At 36.1% G+C, this 22,155-nt stretch overlaps 1 protein-coding gene across 1 annotated transcript in view; it reads left to right on the plus strand.

Annotated features, from left to right (window-relative positions):
• The window catches only part of LOC100366973 (uncharacterized), a 64,065-nt gene that overhangs the window by 2,220 nt on the left and 39,690 nt on the right, over positions 1 to 22,155 (plus strand). The window contains 24 exon segments of the mRNA XM_085502656.1: positions 2,779 to 2,898; positions 4,496 to 4,855; positions 5,387 to 5,500; positions 6,954 to 7,067; positions 7,580 to 7,693; positions 7,826 to 7,939; positions 8,376 to 8,489; positions 9,449 to 9,562; positions 9,855 to 9,968; positions 10,116 to 10,229; positions 10,453 to 10,563; positions 11,829 to 11,942; positions 12,524 to 12,637; positions 12,841 to 12,954; positions 16,044 to 16,157; positions 16,457 to 16,570; positions 17,184 to 17,297; positions 17,408 to 17,521; positions 17,951 to 18,064; positions 18,641 to 18,754; positions 19,083 to 19,214; positions 19,978 to 20,176; positions 21,032 to 21,094; positions 21,283 to 21,346. Of these exon segments, the coding sequence (XP_085358782.1) occupies positions 2,779 to 2,898; positions 4,496 to 4,855; positions 5,387 to 5,500; positions 6,954 to 7,067; positions 7,580 to 7,693; positions 7,826 to 7,939; positions 8,376 to 8,489; positions 9,449 to 9,562; positions 9,855 to 9,968; positions 10,116 to 10,229; positions 10,453 to 10,563; positions 11,829 to 11,942; positions 12,524 to 12,637; positions 12,841 to 12,954; positions 16,044 to 16,157; positions 16,457 to 16,570; positions 17,184 to 17,297; positions 17,408 to 17,521; positions 17,951 to 18,064; positions 18,641 to 18,754; positions 19,083 to 19,214; positions 19,978 to 20,176; positions 21,032 to 21,094; positions 21,283 to 21,346 (2,987 nt within the window).

Consider the following 22,155-nt stretch of genomic DNA (forward strand, 5'->3'; position numbering starts at 1 on the left):
CATAAATTAAAACAAGCCTTGTCCAATCACAGTAATGTATTTATGGCTTGCATAAATTAAAAAAAAGCCTTGTCCAATCACAGAAATATATATTTATGGCTTGCACTAATTAAAACAAACATTGTCCAATCACAGCAATATATTTATGGCTTGCATAAATTAAAACAAGCCTTGTCCAATCACAGTAATGTATTTATGGCTTGTATAAATTAAAAACAAGCCTTGTCCAATCACAGAAATATATATTTATGGCTTGCATAAATTAGAACAAGCCTTGTTCAATCACAGACATATATATTTATGGCTTGCATAAATTAAAACAAGCCTTGTCCAATCACAGAAATATATTTATGGCTTGCATAAATTGAAACAGTTCTCGTCCAATCACAATACTGCATTCACGGCACTGGCAGAGTAGTACGTCATAAACTGATCATTGAATAACACCTATTATACGGGCAAACCACAGTATTCATGAGTTTGATTCCTTTTATTTTAGAGAACCTGAAGTTAAAGGGCGGCAGTCGTCGCGCCGCGTCCTGTTCGATATGGGACTCATAGCGACGTATACAACGCGTGTAAAATACATTGTTTATTTTCATGAAATTCGAACTCGCGCTGCGCGACGACCACCGCGCTTTGAGTCATTGTACTTGTTCATACGATCACACTTACATGAAAGTGGACACACAAATAATCCCTGCCTCGTTGGAAGCCGACTCCGGGTCATGACAGTCACTCAGCAATTGTTTAAAGCGATTATTGCGAGGGTGTGTGCCCGGTAAACACCCCAGCAGATCCACTTTCGGATCACATATCGCGCCAAGTAGTGGGCGAAATGCATGGCGAATGATGAACGCCCACATACAATTGCCATGTCTAATGAATTCAAAGTTTCTGTGACAATGGCCTCATAATATATTGCAATTACATGTTTTCATTTGGCACCCCTAACACTAGTTATTTCGTCTCAGTATTATATTGGTTTAAAAATTATGGAAAAATTGAGAAAAATGCAGCTTATATCTCGTTAACCATGAATTGAGGGCATTTATGTGTCTATCTGCGTTCATCACGAAGACTCATGAGAACACCTCTGATGAATATATTCATATCACAAAGACCTCGAATGGCAAAAGCGTTATGTACTCATTTCATCCATAACACCAGTCACTATAAATTAACATGCCACTGTACTGACAGTGTTATTCACAAACAAACAGACAAAAAAGTAAAGATTGTGACCCGAAAGTACTTAAAAAGTACAATAAATATATATAAATGACAGATATGCCGACGGTGTTGTATTTTGATCTTTGGGGTTGTACAGTTTCATAAATCATGGACACAGAACATTTGCATGCAGATTAATAAATCCTTCACCAGGATGACGAGAGCACGTGTTATGATTCGGTAATTATAACCAGTCCCGGTGGAAAACCAGCTAGTCTCGAATAACTCTTGTTTACAGAATCATAATTACATATTGTATTTTGACCCATGTCATTATAAGGGTATATGGACAGTTTCTACAATTATGACCATAAAAGGACAGACGGTGGTGTTTCAATTACGGCCATTCTTATAGAACAATTGCGTTCAGATGGACAGAGAGTGATATGCATTGACTGGGTCAATGCTCTATAAATTATTGTGCAGCTCCATAAATTATCCAAACTCATGGAGAAAACCCCATACAGATACACTAACAGACTGTGATGTGAACTCATTTAGCACCACGCTGTCAGATTTGACAGTTCCGTCAACATCGATTCATTCTTGCAGGACAGCGTCGCTCGATACATGACATTGTACCACGACACAGAACATTTGCATGCAGATTAATAAATCCTTCACCAGTATGACGAGAGCACGTGTCATGATTCGGTAATAATAACCAGTCCCGGTGGAAAACCAGCCAGTCTCGAATAACTCTTGTTTACAGAATCATAATTACATAATGTATTTTGACCCATGTCATTATAAGGGTATATGGACAGTTTCTACAATTATGACCATAAAAGGACAGACGGTGGTGTTTCAATTACGGCCATTCTTATAGAACAATTGCGTTCAGATGGACAGAGAGTGATATGCATTAACTGGGTCAATGCTCTATAAATTATTGTGCAGCTCCATAAATTATCCAAACTCATGGAGAAAACCCTATACAGATACACTAATAGACTGTGATGTGAACTCATTTAGCACCACGCTGTCAGATTTGACAGTTCCGTCAACATCGATTCATTCTTGCAGGACAGCGTCGCTCGATACATGACATTGTACCACGACCGTCAGTTCCGCTGCGTAAGTATGAGAGCGCTGGTCGGCCACACCCAATATTGTTATCGTCAATGACAAATTACGAAAAAGATGAAAAGAATTCCATTGTATTGTGAGAGTGTTCCGTCGATTATTTTCGCTCCATCGCGCTGAATGTCAAGTCTATTACAAAAATAGTAGTTGCAAATTAAAACAGCACACGAACGCGTTCTCTAGCGACCAGACAAATGACGAGGTCGTTCATCATTTAGAGTATTGGAAATTTCTTAACAAACAAACAAACAAACAAACAAACAAACAAACAAACAAACAAATAAATAAATAAATAAATAAATAAATAAATAAATAAATAAATAAATAAATAAATAAATAAATAAATAAATAGGTTTGTGAACACTAGTATAGTGACGACTTAGCGTAATTTATATCTGGTGTAATATACATTTGTCATTTATACCCAATAATTTGTTAAATATTATCATTATTTTTCAGAATGTGCGTCTAGTCCCTGTGTGGCTCCTGCCGCTTGTGTAGACGGCTATGGTGTTTCTGGATATACTTGCCTTTGTGACAGCGAGGCTTTTGATGGTGTCAATTGCGAACATTTCACAGGTGAGTCACTATATCATACAACAAGCAGCCATGTCCTATTGTAATTTGATCAATATAATATAGAAATTTCAACAGAGGATATCGTCAAAAAATGGATAAATGTAATCAGATCCATCCACGGTAACTAAATATAAAATATCATAACATCGGGCTAGATGTTTTCAGTAATAAGCCCATTATTTTCCCAAACCACTTACTTAAAATATAAAATTTGTGTAGGCTGTCCTCACAAAATAACCAAATCTGAGGCCGATTCAATTTTCCTGAGTATCAAAACATTCGGACTAGTAATTTTCGAGAAGATGTCAAAAATAACTATATTACCCAAAAAAGCAAACATATTCACTAAACAGTATGGCAGCAATGCAGCTATGATCGGATTCCAAGCCATAGACTTCTGGTTGTAGTTGTAGGTGTCCGATAAAATATGCAAAGTCTTTGCAAAAATCAACACCCAAATCTTACGCGTAAACTTCTTGTTTGCTTGTGTGAAATACGTGGTAATGATACATTTTGACTGCTTAATTTACTATTGGTTATTAATTTGTATGTTTGGCACAGAATGTTGAATATACTATAGTCATATATATACTTAGTCCTCGGAGTACGAGAATTTTAATCTTTAATATTTATAATCTTTTATTAAAGGAAAATTTAAAGTCTTCATTTAAGCAAAATATTTTAAAATTAATTCTGAAGATATGAAGGTTCTACAGATGGCTTACCCTTCCTTATACTTTGAGAAATTCATTAGATACACAGACATAGAATCCTGGCAAGTTCTGTATCCGATAGAAAAGTTGGCCTAATATTATAACATATTAACCACACGTTTGATTAGAAAAACTAAGGCGTTCGACGAAGTACAGCCTCTGGATATAACTCAGGCTCATTATAATATTGCTTCATTAAAGAAATACGCCCAAGGCATGTTTATAATGCAACAATGACGCGATTTACTTGTCACCAAAGAATCACCTGAATGCACCACAGGAATTCACAGATTTACGCAACGCTGCTTATGAAATAATTCACTATAGTAACTTCCCAGGGCGGATACAGGATGTTTACTTAGCGTATATGGGGGAAGTAAAGGGCGTCGTCGTTCAACCGTGTTTTTTACTCTGCCTAAAGTTGTTATTGCTAAAATATCGGTCGATCAATATATTAGCCAATACATAGTCAGTTTGATCTCGGAAAGAATAAAATTAACCTGATAGTTGAATTAGTGAATTACACTGCGTTTAGATTTACCCCCTCAGCGAAAATATTCATTCACCTTTCCTGTAATTCGCGCCCTCTCGCGATGAGATGCTTCCGTGACGTAAATATATGAGCGCAGTTCACATCGTCGATATCATCACGGTTTTTAGAAGAATTTTTAACCGTGATATTTTTTGATATGTTATCATATGTCAGAAAAATATTATTTCACAGATTTGCTTAATTTTTTAAACGACGAGCACCGATACAACTTACCAAACTTATATATCTGAATAAGAAGTTTTATTATCCGAACACTATTCGTTTGTCGATATAGACGACTCATAAAAAAATATATTGAAATTAATGTATTCTAATATTTTTTTTATTTCAGGCGCGAATTGCGGTGGTGTGTATTCAGATCAAGTTGGAGTAATTACGTCACCAAACTACGGTCCAGGTGGAAAATATGACGACAGATCATTATGTGTGTATCTGCTTCGTATTCACGGCGCACACTCAGTTACCTTCACCATAGACTATTTCCAAACAGAACTTAACAAAGATGTGCTTGAATTCGGTATCGGTCCTACTGCCGACTATTTACAAACGGTTTATAGTTTTGAAGGAAATCTAACAGACGACAATACGGTACCACTTCCGTGGGAAGTGAAAGACCAGAGTCTATTTTGGTTCATCTTTTCAACAGATAGAAATATTCGAATGAATGGATTCCAAATTAGTTATGAATCAGGTAAGAATACGCGTCAAGGTATGATTGAATACTGATGTTATACTGCATTGAACCATTTCACAGTCCCTGTGTATTTTTCACTGTGAACGTTGATGAATCGTGTTATTAGACCAGTGTGTATATATCGTGTTATTTGACCAGTGTGTATATATCGTGTTAATAGACCAATGTGTATATATCGTGTTATTAGAGAAGTGTGTATATATCGTGTTATTTGACAAGTGTGTATATATCGTGTTATTAGACCAGTGTGTATATATCGTGTTATTTGACCAGTGTGTATATATCGTGTTATTAGACCAGTGTGTATATATCGTGTTATTTGACCAGTGTATATATATCGTGTTATTTGACCAGTGTGTATATATCGTGTTATTTGACCAGTGTACATATATCGTGTTATTTGACCAGTGTATATATATCGTGTTATTTGACCAGTGTGTATATATCGTGTTATTTGACCAGTGTGTATATATCGTGTGATTAGATTATTTAAGTAAGCATAACGAATTAATTTTATTCCATTCTAAGATGGCGATGATTGTTGGTCAGACCCGTGTCTAAATAATGGCGTGTGTGTTGACGAAGTGCGATCTTACAGATGTGAATGTGCTCCAGGGTTTATTGGTAACAATTGTGGAGTAGGTAAAGAATATTTAACTTATTATTACAAGTCGTTGTTAGATTGCAAACTATCATATCTATATATTTATATTTTCAACGAATATTATCCGTTGAAAAGGTAATATTTGTATTTTTTTTATAATGATCGCGTAGTCGTACGGTCACCATGTATATATGTAAATATATCAGTAGGACACAAATGACTATAGTGTTCAATGAATATATCACGCAGAGGTATTATATTGGTGATGTAAATTGCATTTGCATTGAAGTGGTAGATAGTATGATAATTAAAAAATAAATGTTTTAACTCGCCGCCAAACTCTTACTGTGTGTATCCTACTGTCGATAGAGGGCGCAGCACTTGCGACTTGCGAGTAATTTAAAGGCTACACATTTACTTTCACAATGTAATAGCAATTGCCTGTTTGCTATAGTGCCCATATCGGTACAATGTCAGTACAGCTCGGCTGGGATAATATATCTCAGCTGATTTCCCCGGTATATGCGAAGCCTTTGCACGTGTGTGCACGCTGCTTACTGCGCTCACCTCACCGAGCCACGCGCTGTTGATCTCATGACTGCAATAGCAATAGTGTTTCCCGCCAAAGACAATATTGTTTTTGTTTCAAAAACTGTATAAGAATGTGATGTTCAATGAAATAAGTGTTGTACTAATGTTAGTGGACAAACCGTTACACTGTGTTAATGAAATCTGGGGTTAGTTTAACCACGTTTGTGTTCTTTCCAATGTATCTGATTACATCTGATTTAAAAATGAATTTTTAAGGTCTATGGGTAATCCTACAAAAAAAGATGTTAAATATACCTTTTAAATATGTCGCGCCCTCTGGTGTCGAAATTACGTAGTGACGACAGAAGTGTTTTATTACAACAACTTTGATTTATTGTGTGGTCGTCCGCCATTCAGAATATGATAAACTTCTCAAAGACATAATTTTCACTGAAAAAATACAGACAAAATAGAACCGGCACGATATGAACAACCTTCTTATCACCAATCTGCAGTTTGAATCTGTTCACTACATCGTTAGATGGCGCTACTTAGTATGGGAACATAGACTTGCATACTGTTACTTGTTTATTTGTTGTTGTTTTACCAATAAAATAATGCGCCGAAATAAACAATAACCCGACTTTTGCGGAAACTCGGCTTTCGCAGTTTAAACACTCCCATAACATGTTGGGAATTTTATGCAAGTCTAATGGACACAGTGTATCAAGATGGAGATGGGCCACTCTTTTATTAATGGCGCTCATATTGTTTTTGACATTCATTCTGCAGTAAGGTTATAATTCACGCACATATATATATATATACATACATACGTTCACTATTATATATATATATATAATAACAATATTTTTGATATTCATTTGTCACCAAATATTGCGTTTTTAATAGCTGCATATACGAATTGTCAATGACTAATATCACCATTAAATATTCTAGATGTCAACGAGTGTAATAGTTCCCCATGTCAGAATGGCGGTGTGTGCATTGACGAGGCTAATTATTATATATGTCAATGTATTTCCGGATACACGGGAACTAATTGTGAAATTGGTAAGTGAACGTATGTTCCAATGTCTTTAGCAACGTTGTCACCATGGTACCAAAACCAGTATTATATCACAGTTCACTTTAAATACTGAAAATTTAAGGTAGCAACAGGGGAAATCTGGTCGAATTTTCATGTTTTTTTTTGGTAATCGGTATATCACTTCCTTTCAATGTATTCGTCCAGTACAACTATTAAAAAAATATCACTAGTGTTATTTTAGACGTAAATTGGAGAGACTCGGCACAGCAAGCCAACAAGCTGTGGCCAACTCAACAATTTTACCTAATTGAACACATGTTTGGTTATATTCTATCCGTATGCAAATAAAATGGTGTCGTACATGAATATCACTTGTAGATCTGTACTTTTCGAAGTGTGACGTATTGGAGTACGTGGTCTGTCTTTCCTCCAATTCGAACCAGTGTATTTCCTCTTATCAAATATTATATTCAAAGTGAAGTGTTCATATACCTAACTATACCACGTAATAAACGTATTCTGTTGTATAACACAGATATCAATGAATGTGCCAGTTCCCCGTGTCAGAATGGCGGTCAGTGTACAGATGGTGTTGATGGGTTTTTCTGCGCATGCCTGGAAGGATTTCAGGGAACATTCTGTGAAATAAGTACGTGTACATATGTTTATGTGTGTTTTTATCATATCGTTGTGAATTGTTGATTGCGATATTTGTAGATTTATTTATTTATTTATTTATTTATTTGTAAGTGACATGCTACTATTTTCCCAATATAAATAGATGTGGATGAGTGTTCGAGTTCACCGTGTCTCAATGGCGGTGCATGTGCAGATGGTATTAATCAGTATATCTGCACATGCGTACCAGGTTTCGTTGGCATCAACTGTGAAATCAGTAAGTTGGTTTAACTATTAAGCTTATTAATTCGAGAAATATGAGACCAGTTATTTTGTTTATATAACCAGTACATAACGTCACTGGCGGATCCAGAAATTCGGTAAGGGAGCGCGCTCATGTTGAAGTGGCCGAATGCCCCCGTCCGCGCACCTCCGGTGTACTTGGCTTGTCAATTGGTTTGCATTTTTTTGCGGGCTGAATGGGTGGGGCGCCTGGTGCGCCTCCCCTTAAATCCGCGCGTGAACGTAGTGTGTCACCGCACATAACATTACGTGATATTTCAGATAATCAATTTAAGTGCAGTATCCGAATAGAACATGAGCACCTCATGCACCCATGTCTAGGTCATTGTGATGATACGAAATGTAGTCACCTGTCAACCACAGTATTATATTTGATATCAATAACTAAAGCGTGTTTTCTTTCTATTTAGACTTCGATGAATGTTCTAGCAATCCCTGTCAAAATGGCGCACAATGCATTGACGGTATCAACGAGTTTACATGTGTTTGCATTGCGGGCTATATTGGTGTTTTCTGTGAACAAGGTATGTGTGTATAAAATATCATTGCATTTGTGTCGTCTGGGCACTTTTTTTTGTATTGAGGCGGAGCCGAGTCCATAAATCAAATTAGGACTGTGAACAAGCTGTGGTTGGAGCGTGGGCGACCAATCATTTTAGACAACGTTTAGGACTTGACTGACGCACTATTAGAAGACGATTGATGAAAATTCGAAATGTTTTTTGAAGTCGAAAATTATTCATTGTTTTTTGTGCAGACGTTTGAGTCGATCTAATTGGTTTAGAATATTCGTTGTTCTTGAATGAAGACGAATACTGATACACACATGGACTGAGATAGAAGATTTATGATCATATATATATATATATATATATATATATATATATATATATATATATATATATTTCCAGAGGTACATTACTTGGGGTTTGTAACTACGGTGACATGATACCAAGATCCCGTCACAATCTCGCTCTCGCATAAGCGTTCCAACTCAGAAAAATGCGAATGCGCATGCCCGAGGTAACTAGGATACTGGGATGTCCAGGTGGATCAAAATAGCTGCCCACGATATGACGGATTACGAGAACTATATTTTCTGTACTTTTTCGATGTATTACATTTTTCACTATGATAGCGACAAGAAAAGTTTTATTTTTTCATTACAAACCTTGAACATTGATATGTGTCATGTCAGAAGGTCGTAGCCTCAGTCTCGCTATCTACGAGAAGAGACTTGAATGGGATCTTGACATGATGTCACCATACAGTACTACGCGAGTTGCAAACCCCAAGTAATGTACCTCTGATATTAATTGTTGATCGCATGTCTGTAGAGTGTAATTAGAGTATATTAATGACATGTTGTATCACGTGGCATTATTCCTCCAATCGCAATCAGTGTGTATTCATATACTCAACGTGTTTCCATTACATAACCCCAAACTTAACCATTAAATACATATTATATTGTATAACACAGATATCAATGAATGTGCCAGTTCACCGTGTCAAAATGACGGTCAGTGTATAGATGGTGTTGATGGGTTTTTCTGCGCATGCCCGGCAGGATTTCAGGGAACATTCTGTGAAATAAGTACGTGTACATAAGTTTATGTGTGTTTTTTTTTATCATATCGTTGTTTTTAAGTCTTCAACAATTTTTTTAATTTATTTATTTGCTTAATTTTTATTTATTAATTTGTTCGTTTCATTCATTTATCCGATTTATAGTTATTTGCTAACTTAGTTAGATATTACTATTTGTGTGTTCAAGTTGATGTACATTCGTTTGTTTGTTTGTTAATTACAAGTCGCATTAACACACAGATGTCTATTTCAGTACATTTTGAGTAAGTGACATGCTACTATTTTCCCAATATAAATAGATGTGGACGAGTGTTCGAGTTCACCGTGTCTCAATGGCGGTGCATGTGCAGATGGTATTAATCAGTATATCTGCACATGCGTACCAGGTTTCGTTGGCATCAACTGTGAAATCGGTAAGTTGGTTTAACTATTAAACTTATTAATTCGAGAAATATGAGTTCAGTTATTTTTTATATACTCGATACTAGTCACATAATAAGGTTCGAATTTTCGCTATTTGTCGGTAATCACTATATTACTTTTACATTCAATCCATTTAGACTTCGATGAATGTTCTAGCAATCCCTGTCAAAATGGTGCACAGTGCATTGACGGTGTCAACGAGTTTACATGTTTTTGTCCTGCGGGCTATGTTGGTGTTTTATGTGAACAAGGTAAAGTATTATGGCTTTCGGCATATGATTAATAAGGGTAAGGGAAATGACACAACTAGCTATGAACTAAACTGAACAAAATGGCGGATTTGATGCGTACTCGGACTAGGGTAAGATCCTTCATTTATCTGAGAACATTCTAAGCAGTTGAAATCATCGCAGGTTTGAGCTATGACGTAATGTACATACGTGCTTTGTAATTAAAATCTATTTCCCCTTTCAGACGTAAATGAATGTGCAAGTAATCCATGTGTGCACGGTGTGTGCACTGATGGTATAAATGGATATGTGTGCGCGTGTGACGTGGGATGGCAATCTACAAATTGCGACGTTGGTAAGTTATCTTAGTAACATAGCTGGTATAGGTTGGCTATTTTAGTAACAAAATTGGTATTTGTTGGTTATTTTAGTAACAATACTAGTATAAATTCATTTTTTAGGTTATCTTAAAGTAGTGACATAACGTATTTGGGAGGTAAAGTAATACACGAGTGTTTGTAAAGGAATAGTATATTGTTTATTTGCTCTAATCACAACCTGTTCGTTGCTGGCGCTTTATCATCCTAGTCTCATGTTGCGGTTTTTACATTTCCACCCGATTAAATCTTAATTTGAGGGCGAGAAAAGCCGTAATGTTGACATTTTTTTATAATGGAGACTGCTTGCTGCTTGTGCTCTAACCTGCTAAGTAAAGTGGTTAATATAGTTGGTAAATGTCTAGATTTCTATTTTGACATTTACAACATGCTTCAATAGCATAATTTATTTCACCCCTAAGTATATTGAGGATAATGGCACTTCGATAAACGTTATCTTTGATTCTGTATATATTCTGGTAACCTGCTGAAGCAGTACTCGTAACATGTGTGATAAACTATGCACTACCCTATGGTCATACACAGTGACGCACACATGTAGCGATAACTTTAAATTCTAATGCGGTAAACTACGAATTAATACTGTCTTCAAACTCTGCGCTGTCTCTCAATGAATTCTCAGATTCATTGCTGACAGTGCAATCCACCCAAGCTGTACTGACATTGTATCATCCCGTAGTCCTTTCCCAAGCTATTAGTGAACTCCGTGGCAGAAGAACAGTGGGTTCTGCTTTTGACAGACAAACTGTGACTACAGTGCGCCATCAAACACCCTATTCGATAAACGGCTTCATGGGAAATCGTGTTCAAACCGCACATGACGTGCGACATACGGTTACTTCGTCAGTCAAGACAAACCGTGGTGCGTCTGCATTAAAATGGTATACCGCCGCCACGCGGTAGAAATCTGAGACAACACTCGCCCAGCAGAATTTTGACAATGACGTAAACATAAATTGGAACGAAGTAAATATAAGTAATAGAGTATTTATAATAATATGTATAAAAGTTTATATAATAAGTAATAAAGTTTTAATAATGTAATGCGCATTGCGTATACACCGACTTTTGTTTTTTTGTCTTCAACCAGAAACACAACTTTTTACCGTAAAGTCCAGCCACAAAATGCGCGCCATCACCGACACATTGTAGAAATGATGAGGTAGGGTATATATTTTAGTACTGGTAATAACATATTGTTTAAACATCTGTTGTATTGTAGAGATTGATGAATGTGCTGGTGTCGTGTGTTTAAATGGCGGTGTGTGTCAAGATTTACTGGGTGGCTATGTTTGTAATTGCATTCCTGGATGGACTGGACAATTGTGTGAAATCAGTAAGTAATAACCATAATTTTGACCGTGTCACATTTCCATCATGAGATTGCATTTATTTCTATATATATACATATATATTCAACAATATGAAGTAATGATCAAGACCTATAGCCGAAAAATTATGATTGCCTGGTTAATTAGAAAAAAATCACATATATATTACAAAAATATATAAAATGAGCAACATGTGTCCCAACATTTTGAACAAGGCTTTCAAATCGTATTACCCTAGTTATGACATCAATTTTACACTAAAGTAATTTGTGCAAATATTCCATAATTTATTTCATAGAAAACGTAACTATTGTTTTTAAATATTTGAATTTTGTTCGAACAATTCAATGTTTCTATCCTAATAGTTGGTATTACTGACTGAAGGAATTACACACATCTTCTAGGGGGCGTGAAATAACAGCGGGACATTGACATGTCTAATTCCAGTCGCTGCCTATGTCTTCAATTTTATGTCGAATTGCTGTGGGTAGTCTACATATTAACATTCATGTACAGATTTTAGTTTGTCATGAATATATTATCTTTATATAGTATATAATGAAACATAACTCATATATGATTGCAGATATCAACGAATGTGCCAGTAATCCGTGTTTAAACGGAGGAGTATGCAACGATTTAGTGAATGGATATAGCTGTACCTGTCCTATTGGTTATGGAGGAACTAACTGTGGGATAAGTAAGTGGATTTTCCCATAAGTAATGTTTTTATAAGTAGCTCCATAATGTTTTTATAAGTAGCTCCGTTGTGTTTTTATAAGTAATTCCCGTATGTCTTTATAAGTGTAAATTATCTCGGCCACAAAAGTGAAGAAGGAAACTTATCGTATTTAATGTATCGTGGGAAATATGTACATTTCATTGTTTTTGTTTTTTTGGTAGATATCGACGACTGTGATCCCAATCCTTGTGTTAATGGTGGTGTGTGTAGTGATGGTATTGGTACATTTACTTGTAGCTGTCTAGCAGGTTTTACAGGAAATACTTGTGCTATAAGTAAGTTGGTTATCATAGATGGCAAATTGGATAATGTGAACACTTCAAGATAGTATCATTTTAAAATATAATAGACTTTAAGAGAAAATGTAAAACCCCAAGTTTTAGTGTATTTAATTGGTTCACTGTTTAGCCTTCTGGGTGGTTTTAACCAACCCTGTTTTTTCCTGTGGCAAATAAAAGTAAGCAAACTCAATCTTTCGACGACTACACAACCTCAGATAAATCTATTACTCTGATCTTTTACACACATATCCTTCATAATGTAAAATAATATAACGAAAGCCTCAACATTAACCTTTGGCAGATTCCACCACGTATGTCGCACGCCCTCAAGCGATTATAAGAATCACTCGGGTTCATTTGCATTACCCAATCAGAACTCACGATAGAAACGAAACATACTTAAATCATGGAGCTAGCTCGGTGAAATATAGAAATCAACGTGTTGCTAGCTTTTTGCTCTGTGAACAAGCTTACTGACCATGAAAAGAAAGTGCTTAGCGCTGTATCTGAGAGAAATGATGTGTTTGTTGCAACGAAGACCGGATCAGTCGATATGTTATCAGTTTCGACAGTTTTGTCAGTTTAATAAAACATGGTTTGTACAAGCAATTTTCAACGTTGGAATAACAAAAATTGGAAACGTGTCAACGAATATAGACCCTTTGTTCTTCACTCCCGGTGAATCAGCGCAAAGCATACACGCTGACGTTGTTTTAATCTGCGATGGCGTTCACATTTATGATACAGCAACGCTGATTGGTGGCGCCAGCTCCTTGGCGCGCCAAATCAAATGACTCAGTTCAACTGCAGTGAAATACAACTTTTCCTAACACGATTACGCACGGGTTCGTGGGCCGGTTATGAAAGGCCGTCTTTAGCTACCCCAGACCATTCGTCCCAGTGTTATCGCTATCGCCACACGAGACTCCAGCTTGTCTCCTATACAATTTGACTGCGCACATCCAGAAAGTAGATGTAGCTGTGATTGGTGGAATACTAATGAGTTGAGTGTCAATCAAACGCCCACGCTATCTTTAGTAAACAAAGTCACATGACACGCGCCATTTTAGTTTTGATTAGTTCATCGGATCGGAGTGTCGGTGCTCGCCATCCATAAATCAAATCAAAATGATTTCTAAGGAAATTGTCGCGTCAGCAGTGGACAGTGTCTTAAAACACATCGATGGTATCAACTCTATCAAAGAAGAACAATTGTCCGCAATTGAAGCTATATGTAACAGGAAAGATACTGTCGCTTTTTTGCCGACTGGTTTCGGAAAATCGCTTATTTTCCAAATTCTTCCACTTGTCATCAAAGAACTAGGGTTAGATCCAAACCCAATAATACTGGTAATTTCACCGCTAGTTGCGCTAATTGAGGATCAGGTGAATGCGGCAACGAAACTTGGAGTTAGTTCCAGTACACTGGCATCGCTGAGAATGCCGCCGGCGCAATTTTTCACCCAACTCGCGATTCTGTTTTGCAACATTTTATCAATATTCCCTTTGACAAAATCGCCGACAAAAGCACCGCTTTGCTGATCTTTTGTTCTATAATTCTTAATGCAAACACCGACCCTAGTAGTAATTAGTAACGTCGCCTAGTACATATGAACGGTCGTCATTGCAAATCGAACATCCTTTTGAAATTTGGACGTCGGGCAGGCGATTTCAAGGCACCGCACTTAAATATTAGCAACATATTTTTCTGAGCGGTTGTTTATTCTCTTTCAAACGAGACATAAATGTGACGACATAGTCGATCCCTTATCCACCGCTAAGAATGCCGCAATGTTTCGTTCGTTTTGCAACATGCCACAAATCGTCGAAAAAAACACCACTTCGACGGAAGCTTGCGTAATAAGGGGGTTAAAACAAGAAAACAAATGCCATGTTTAATACATATCGACCTGTTTTACTTGCGAAAGATAACGGAACATGAACTCGTTTCGTGCGACTTCGGAACCCGAAGGAACACACCAACAACGTTGAATTTACCCGCTATCTTCCAAATATGGTATATTAATTTATTCAGTTGTTTATTTAGAGTGACGTCCGCGGTCGAATGCGATTGGCTATCGATGTCAGTGTAAAGGTCATATGAATATTAAAATTAAGTGGGCGGAAGGAAAATTGTATAGGAGACAAGCTGGAGTCTCGTGTGGCGATAGCGATAACACCGGGACGAATGGTCTGGGGTAGTCTTTAGCGAAACCGTGCGATTCGGTGACACAAGCGCGTTCTTCTTAGGTGCAATAACATACATAAATATAGCAGCAAGCAGCAATGATCGGACTGCAGCTGAGAGAATGTTGTATTATGTTGCTATGGATATGTCAGAGCTTACTAAAACACACTCCTTCTCATCAAAATAGAAGTATTTTAAGTATCAGTAAAAGCATATTTACAATAGATATGTGCATAGTTTATGACCAGCTGTAGTATAAAAAAATAAAAATCGCTTCATCCGTGTGCCCAAAGTCCAATTAGTAAATGTATATCTATAATAGATCTCTAAAAATTAGACATGTGTTTAATTAATGAAGTCCCATAACCAGCTAATAGCTTATCTAAATCGTTTCAACTATGTGCACAAATCTCACTTAGTAAATATGTGTTTAATCTCAGACAACTAATAATATTAATATTAATTGTCTGGGATTTAACTAATGACCATGACCAGCTGAGATCTTCCGCCTCTATGCGCACAATAAACAATTAGTAGTGAATGTGTATCTGTAATAGAGTATCCCACAGCTAGCCTGGGAGAAAAACAAAAACATTCAAATACTAACACGTGGAGAGTTCGTGAGATACTTTATATACAAATACATGGTGAAATGATACAATTACTAAAATCGTTAACTTGAATATTATATTTTTTGGAAAAATGTATTGAACAAAATAACTACCCTTCTTGTAGTCACGTGTTCATTAAATATGCATATTCCTTTGCATATATTCAAAATGTTGAATCCAACTGTCGCTGCGGCAAACCTAAATATTCGAAAATACTCAATTATGACAGTTGCTTATTTGATAATACATGTAAATATCGTTTGTATCTTTTATCTTCCTGGTAGATATTGACGAATGTGCGAGTAATCCATGCCAAAATGGCGGCATTTGTGTTGATGGAATTAACGGCTTTGTATGTACATGTCTGGTTGGATTCATAGGACAGACTTGTGGCATAAGTAAGTCGATGTATCATATGATAACGATGTTCGTCTTATAACTGATAGCCGTCATATAGATGTTGCTTTCAGGTTTATGTAGTGGGTTTCTGATGAGCTTGGGATATTGTGATCGATTAAGCCATTAACGGTCGTATGCTCGTGAATACAAACTATCGCAACACGTTACTACAAACATTTAGCTGCTGAAATAGTCATGTGATAGATAGATATATTTAGAGGACTATGTTAGTGACTATGAACAAGCCTAAATAAAACGGAACGTTAACTCATTATTATCATGTTTTATAATGTTTCAGATACGAATGAATGTGACAGTAGCCCTTGTCAAAATGGAGGAGTATGCGTAGATGGTATCAACGGCTACACCTGCCAATGTGCTGCGGGATGGACTGGTGTCAACTGCGAAATTAGTAAGTACATGTCCGTTATATTAATGAATAACTTATATAACACTGGATCTTTACATCATACGAAATTGTGTATACTAATATTTTTACCATGTTTAGTGCATACTTCAACACCCGCCCGGAACGTATTCTACCTAATCTACATAATTTAACATACGTAATTCCACCTAACTACACACAAAGCTAATGACCCATGTGTTTTGTTGTCTGTTTATATGTCGAGTAAAACCTGTAGTTAATATAATAGTTCAAACATAGGTTACATTGAGTACATAGTGTAGTCTTGTTCATCATGACGTTGGAAAATGACTGAACTATCACTGTAAATTGCAAGAAGTTGATGTTTACAAAATAATACATCTGTTAGAGTGTTATCTGCTTCAATTAAATGAACAATTTTCTTAAATTTGAAGAACTATTCACCACTAATTTATTCCCATCAAGAATTTATACTGCATTTTGCCGCCTTGCACATGACGTAGACCTAGAAAGTGCTTATTTTATTTTATATAACAACTCTTCCACAGGGTTGCCCGACATAGTTACATAGTTGTTATCCAGTCTGGTTAAACATACTAATTCATTTACTCTAATAAGATAATGTATACACTTATAGATATCGACGAGTGTGCGAGTAACCCTTGTTTAAATGGAGCTGTCTGTACCGATGGTATTAATGGATATACGTGCTCGTGTGTAGTAGGATTTGATGGTCCCAACTGCGAAATAAGTACGTATTACCAGAAACATTCTTCTATGTTCTAAATCGTAAATAATAAAAAAAAACTTATAAAGTTTGGTTTATCAAATTTGAAATTTACGCAACTATTTTATATATAGATATTGATGACTGTAGTCCCAATCCATGCTTCAATGGTGGTAACTGTGTTGATGGTGTAAATGGATATACATGTGTTTGTTCTCCTGTCTGGTCTGGTGACAACTGTGAAATAAGTAAGTACTTATTTTTAACATGCAGCTAAAACATTGTTTTTTATTTTATGATGAATAAATTTATTTATATAGACGCAATCTATCCTCATCGGGTGGCTGGAAGGTGTCTTAAAAATTGCAATCTAGGTAAGATGTTGCAACATTCAGTAAAAATGAAATTATACTGTCAAGACAACGCGATCACCCCCCCCCCCCATGAATTCGAAAGGTTGACTCCCTGCCATGTTTCCGGAGATTATCGCAAAAAAGGCACGACATTACAAAGAATTATCGATCGAAGTGTCAGGAAAAAATCTCGATATGTATAACTCGATTTCATATAACCCGTAACGTGTGTATCTAATACTTTCCCTAAATTTAGAAATTGCAAGGAAGTTTCACCCGATTATCGTTATTATTACATTTATTGCATATATGATATCATTGCAGATCTCGATCCATGTGCTAACAATCCGTGTACAAATGGTCAATGTATCGCAGATGGTACTGGTGGTTTCACATGTCAGTGTCCACCTGGCTATACTGGTCGCACTTGTCAAATAGGTATTTTTATGTAATATCATTTTACTACAAACTAGGTAGAAATATTTCACGTCTTTTATCGCATAAACATTTCGTTTATATAGCCCACATCCCTCCTTGGGGGAAATCTTAGCTAGTAAATCTAGTAAAACCAAATACGAATTAGGGTTGACGTCTACTGACCAGTATCTGACATGGTTGGACGAATTATTTCTAGCCCGTCTCCATTAAAGAGTACTGGGCATTTAATGGGGTAACTACGTAAACCCCAGAATAATTTTTCTTTCCAGAGCTCTCAAAAGTAAAATAAAATGACATGTATAAAACTACTTTAAAAGTTACACTTTAGAATAGAAAATATAATAGAATCAACAGCGTTTGAATTACTATTGAGGTTCAAAACAGGGATTGAAGCCGCACACAATTGTAACCGAATAAGGTCAGTAACAAACCACACACCAAACCCATTATTCAGAAGAGTGTCCTAGATACACCCATGCTTCACTGCGTCGAGGTCATAGAACAAGCAGTGACTGGAACGGGGAGACGATGTCTACTAATCCACATATAAACTCTCTTTATGTTTTTGTTCTGTAGATATCAATGAATGTTCTAGTCTACCGTGTGCAAATGGTGGTACTTGTCATAACTTACCAGCAATGTACACTTGTACATGTCGCGAAGGATACACTGGAACTAACTGTGAAATAGGTCAGTAAAATTAACTTACGTGAATAGGGGACATATTGTAATAGTGACACTACGTCATATGCATATGTGTGTCCCATTTCCAGGTTCAGATTGTATTAATGCCTACCAAGTGTTTATTTAACATTACTGCATGTGTATACTATAGTACTGTCCGCTACGCATGCGTACTAGAAAATCATCATGGGAGTTTGGTGATTGGATACCACATATTGTACGGGGATGCATGCCTGCAATGCAAGCGCTGATTGGCTTAGCGCTACATACATTAATTCACTAAGTGAGATTGCAAGTCAGTCCATTTATCATGATGACTCCTCTACTTTTGCAGTTACATTCTGCGATTTGAATGGTGTATGGTATAATCAGCTGGGTGATGAAATCAGCATAGATCAAACTCCGACTGGGATGTTACTTGGTAGTTATACATCAGCTCTGGAAAATGCTCTTGAATACGATGCAGGTGTGCTAAATTTATTTATACATTTGAAAATACTTATAATAATACTTAATATACATTAATTATAATTTATGCATGTGATTAACTGGCGATTTTTGATTCGAGCGAGTGTTAGATTCTATTGAACAAAATGTCACATGATATATAGGAACATAAGAAGATAAAATCATTTGATATAAAGGTTGATGGGGGAGCAAACAACATTCACTGCAACATCGTTTTAAAAAATCAAAATATCGCTTGCCTACTGTGTCTACTATCTCCCCTCATATAGTAATTTGTAACATGGGATATAACATTTATGTATGGGTGCTTGGGTTCACATTGCCAAATTTAATAAATAATTGTCCCACGCGACAGTCTCTCGCCAGGACATCTGGTCGTATCGTGTGATGCGTCTTATAATAGGAATCGGGTTGGATCAATTTCTTATTTGGAATCTCCCATATTTTTAGTACTAATGGTTAAAGTGCTGACAATTTGGATTTTGAGCGAACGTATACAATGTATGTGCAGTGTGTTATAGAGACTTCCTTGAAGGATTTCATCAGATGTGTAACCCGGTATATATGTTATGAAGATAAAATTTCCAACAAAACAACTACTCTAGATGTAGATCAGCATACAACATCACCCTCTAGATCTGGTGTTTAATTGGAACAATGATTTTATAACCGAGAGATTGTATGACAATGTGTTTTACACTGTATTGGGCTGTTTTTGAAATAAATGATAAATGTATTATGACATATTGTTTATTATATAGGTGCTAATATAGTGCTCGGTTATTCGGCAATTAACACACCTTTACCTACCTTTGGGTTCACCGTAATTTTCAACGGCGGTGATTCTACTACAAGTTGGACTGGACAATGTGAACTCTGTGACGGAAGTGAAGTATTGATTACAACATGGATAACAAGCGACAAAGCAAACAGCTGTAGAGAAAGTTATTTGACCAACAAGTACGTATCACAAAGCACGCACCATAGTACACTGGTATTGACATTGAACGCCAAAGCACAACACGCATCATAGTACCCTAGATGTTGCCATGGCGAAAGTCAACTGTTGTTGCCTTTCATAAAATAAGCCCCCATATATTTTTTTCACATTCTTTAAAACATTGTACCACACGTTTTTCAAATACCGGTATTTTTTCTATAATTTGCATCAAAACGAAAATCTTTTCTCCCATATCCCAATTTCTGACCAACAGCCTTTCTTTGAATGAGATCACAACACTATCACAGCAAATTTACTTACTAGATTATCATTACAAAGGGAAACATATTTCTAGGACGGTTTGATGACGTAGTCAACAAACTGTATAACCATATAAACCTACATGTAACAGCCTAATGATCAATAATAGTGATAATAAATACCACTGTCTAACAGTATAGACCATTAATTTTGTTTGCGTGACCGAGTTTAGTATCTTCTGGCAGATTTTGCACTGTTTGCATTGTATTTTTGTCATGTTTCCTGATTCAATTAAGATTACTAAGTATTGTGTCTTACAACAAACGCCTCTTATAATCATGACGGTATACCATTGTGCAAATAACACTTGAAACAAAACAAAGGCAGATGAATATTGTATATAAATCACCCAACGGATTTATAGTGTGAATATTGTAGACAATCCCACTCTTGGCCGCTAGGGGCATAAGAACGAGAGGTTACCACACAGTGTATTCGTGTGCATACATGAAATGGTTTTATCTCTGATTTGATAATAATTAGTTGATTGACAAAGATGCCCACAATATTACAAAATATAAATCAAATCTAAATGTTACATTGTCTTTTTTTAGGATTGGTCGAGATCTATGGACTCGTAATAAGCAAAGCTTAGCACCAAGAAGATTGGATGAACTGTAGTGGTTACCCAGGGTAACGTACATTTTACACAGGTGTTATGGTATTCACGCTAACAAATACATGCTCGGGATTGGCACCCATTTTACAACATATCAGTCACACTTTTATCAGACGCGGTAAGTTGTACCGTAATATTGTACGCAGGGACTTAACATCATTCACATAATATGTTCATCTGTCTCAGGGGTGAACCATTAGAAAAATGGGAGGTAATGTGCACAAGGAGAAATCAGGAAAAAATACTACAGGTACCAATGACAGGAAAAATCGGCAAACGAGAGAGCAATATTTCATAATATAGAACCTCTAATAGATCTCGCGCTATGCGTGAATCGAACTTCTGGCGCAAAAATCGAATGATTTGATTTTGAACTTGAATTTTATATTTCAATGTCAAACATCAATCTTTCAGATGGGAACAGGACGTTGAGATACCTTTACTTCATTAGAATTGTTATCATCAAATATGTATAGCACATTATTGAACGTTCGCGTTAATTTAATACTACGTGATTTTTTGACTTCACTGCGACGCCATGGCCTTTCCTAGTTTTAGTTTTTATGTTCGATTTCGCGTATAACGCGGGATCTCGCAGTGAAAGGAGAATGGCTTATTATCTATTCAGTTTATTATTAACACTAATATCGTCCATATCGATAGTCGAGTAGATATTTGAAAATCCTAGTGGAATTACTGAATGTATATTTTATAAATTCTCGTTCTCATTTTATTTGGACATTGGTTTCTAATGTAATGGTCACGGTGTTTTCTCATATCTCAGATACATTGCTATTGATATGAACTATAATATTGTTAAAACAGTTCAAACAATTATTGTAACACATGAGCTTTATTATTTTTGGTTTTATGAATCTCGTCTTTTGAAGGTCCAATTACTATTTTGATATTCTCATTGACGAAGTATTGTTGCTAGGCGATAACAGAATTTGGGAAAAATGAAATTCAAAAAACGACATTTGAAAGAAAATCCATGAATCCAAAAATTTATTCACATGTTTTATAATCACAGGTTATGTAATTAAACATTAGGGACAT

Source organism: Saccoglossus kowalevskii, chromosome 8, assembly GCF_978046115.1.
Source record: "Saccoglossus kowalevskii chromosome 8, keSacKowa6.1, whole genome shotgun sequence".
In the NCBI taxonomy this organism is placed as follows: Eukaryota; Metazoa; Hemichordata; class Enteropneusta; family Harrimaniidae; genus Saccoglossus; species Saccoglossus kowalevskii.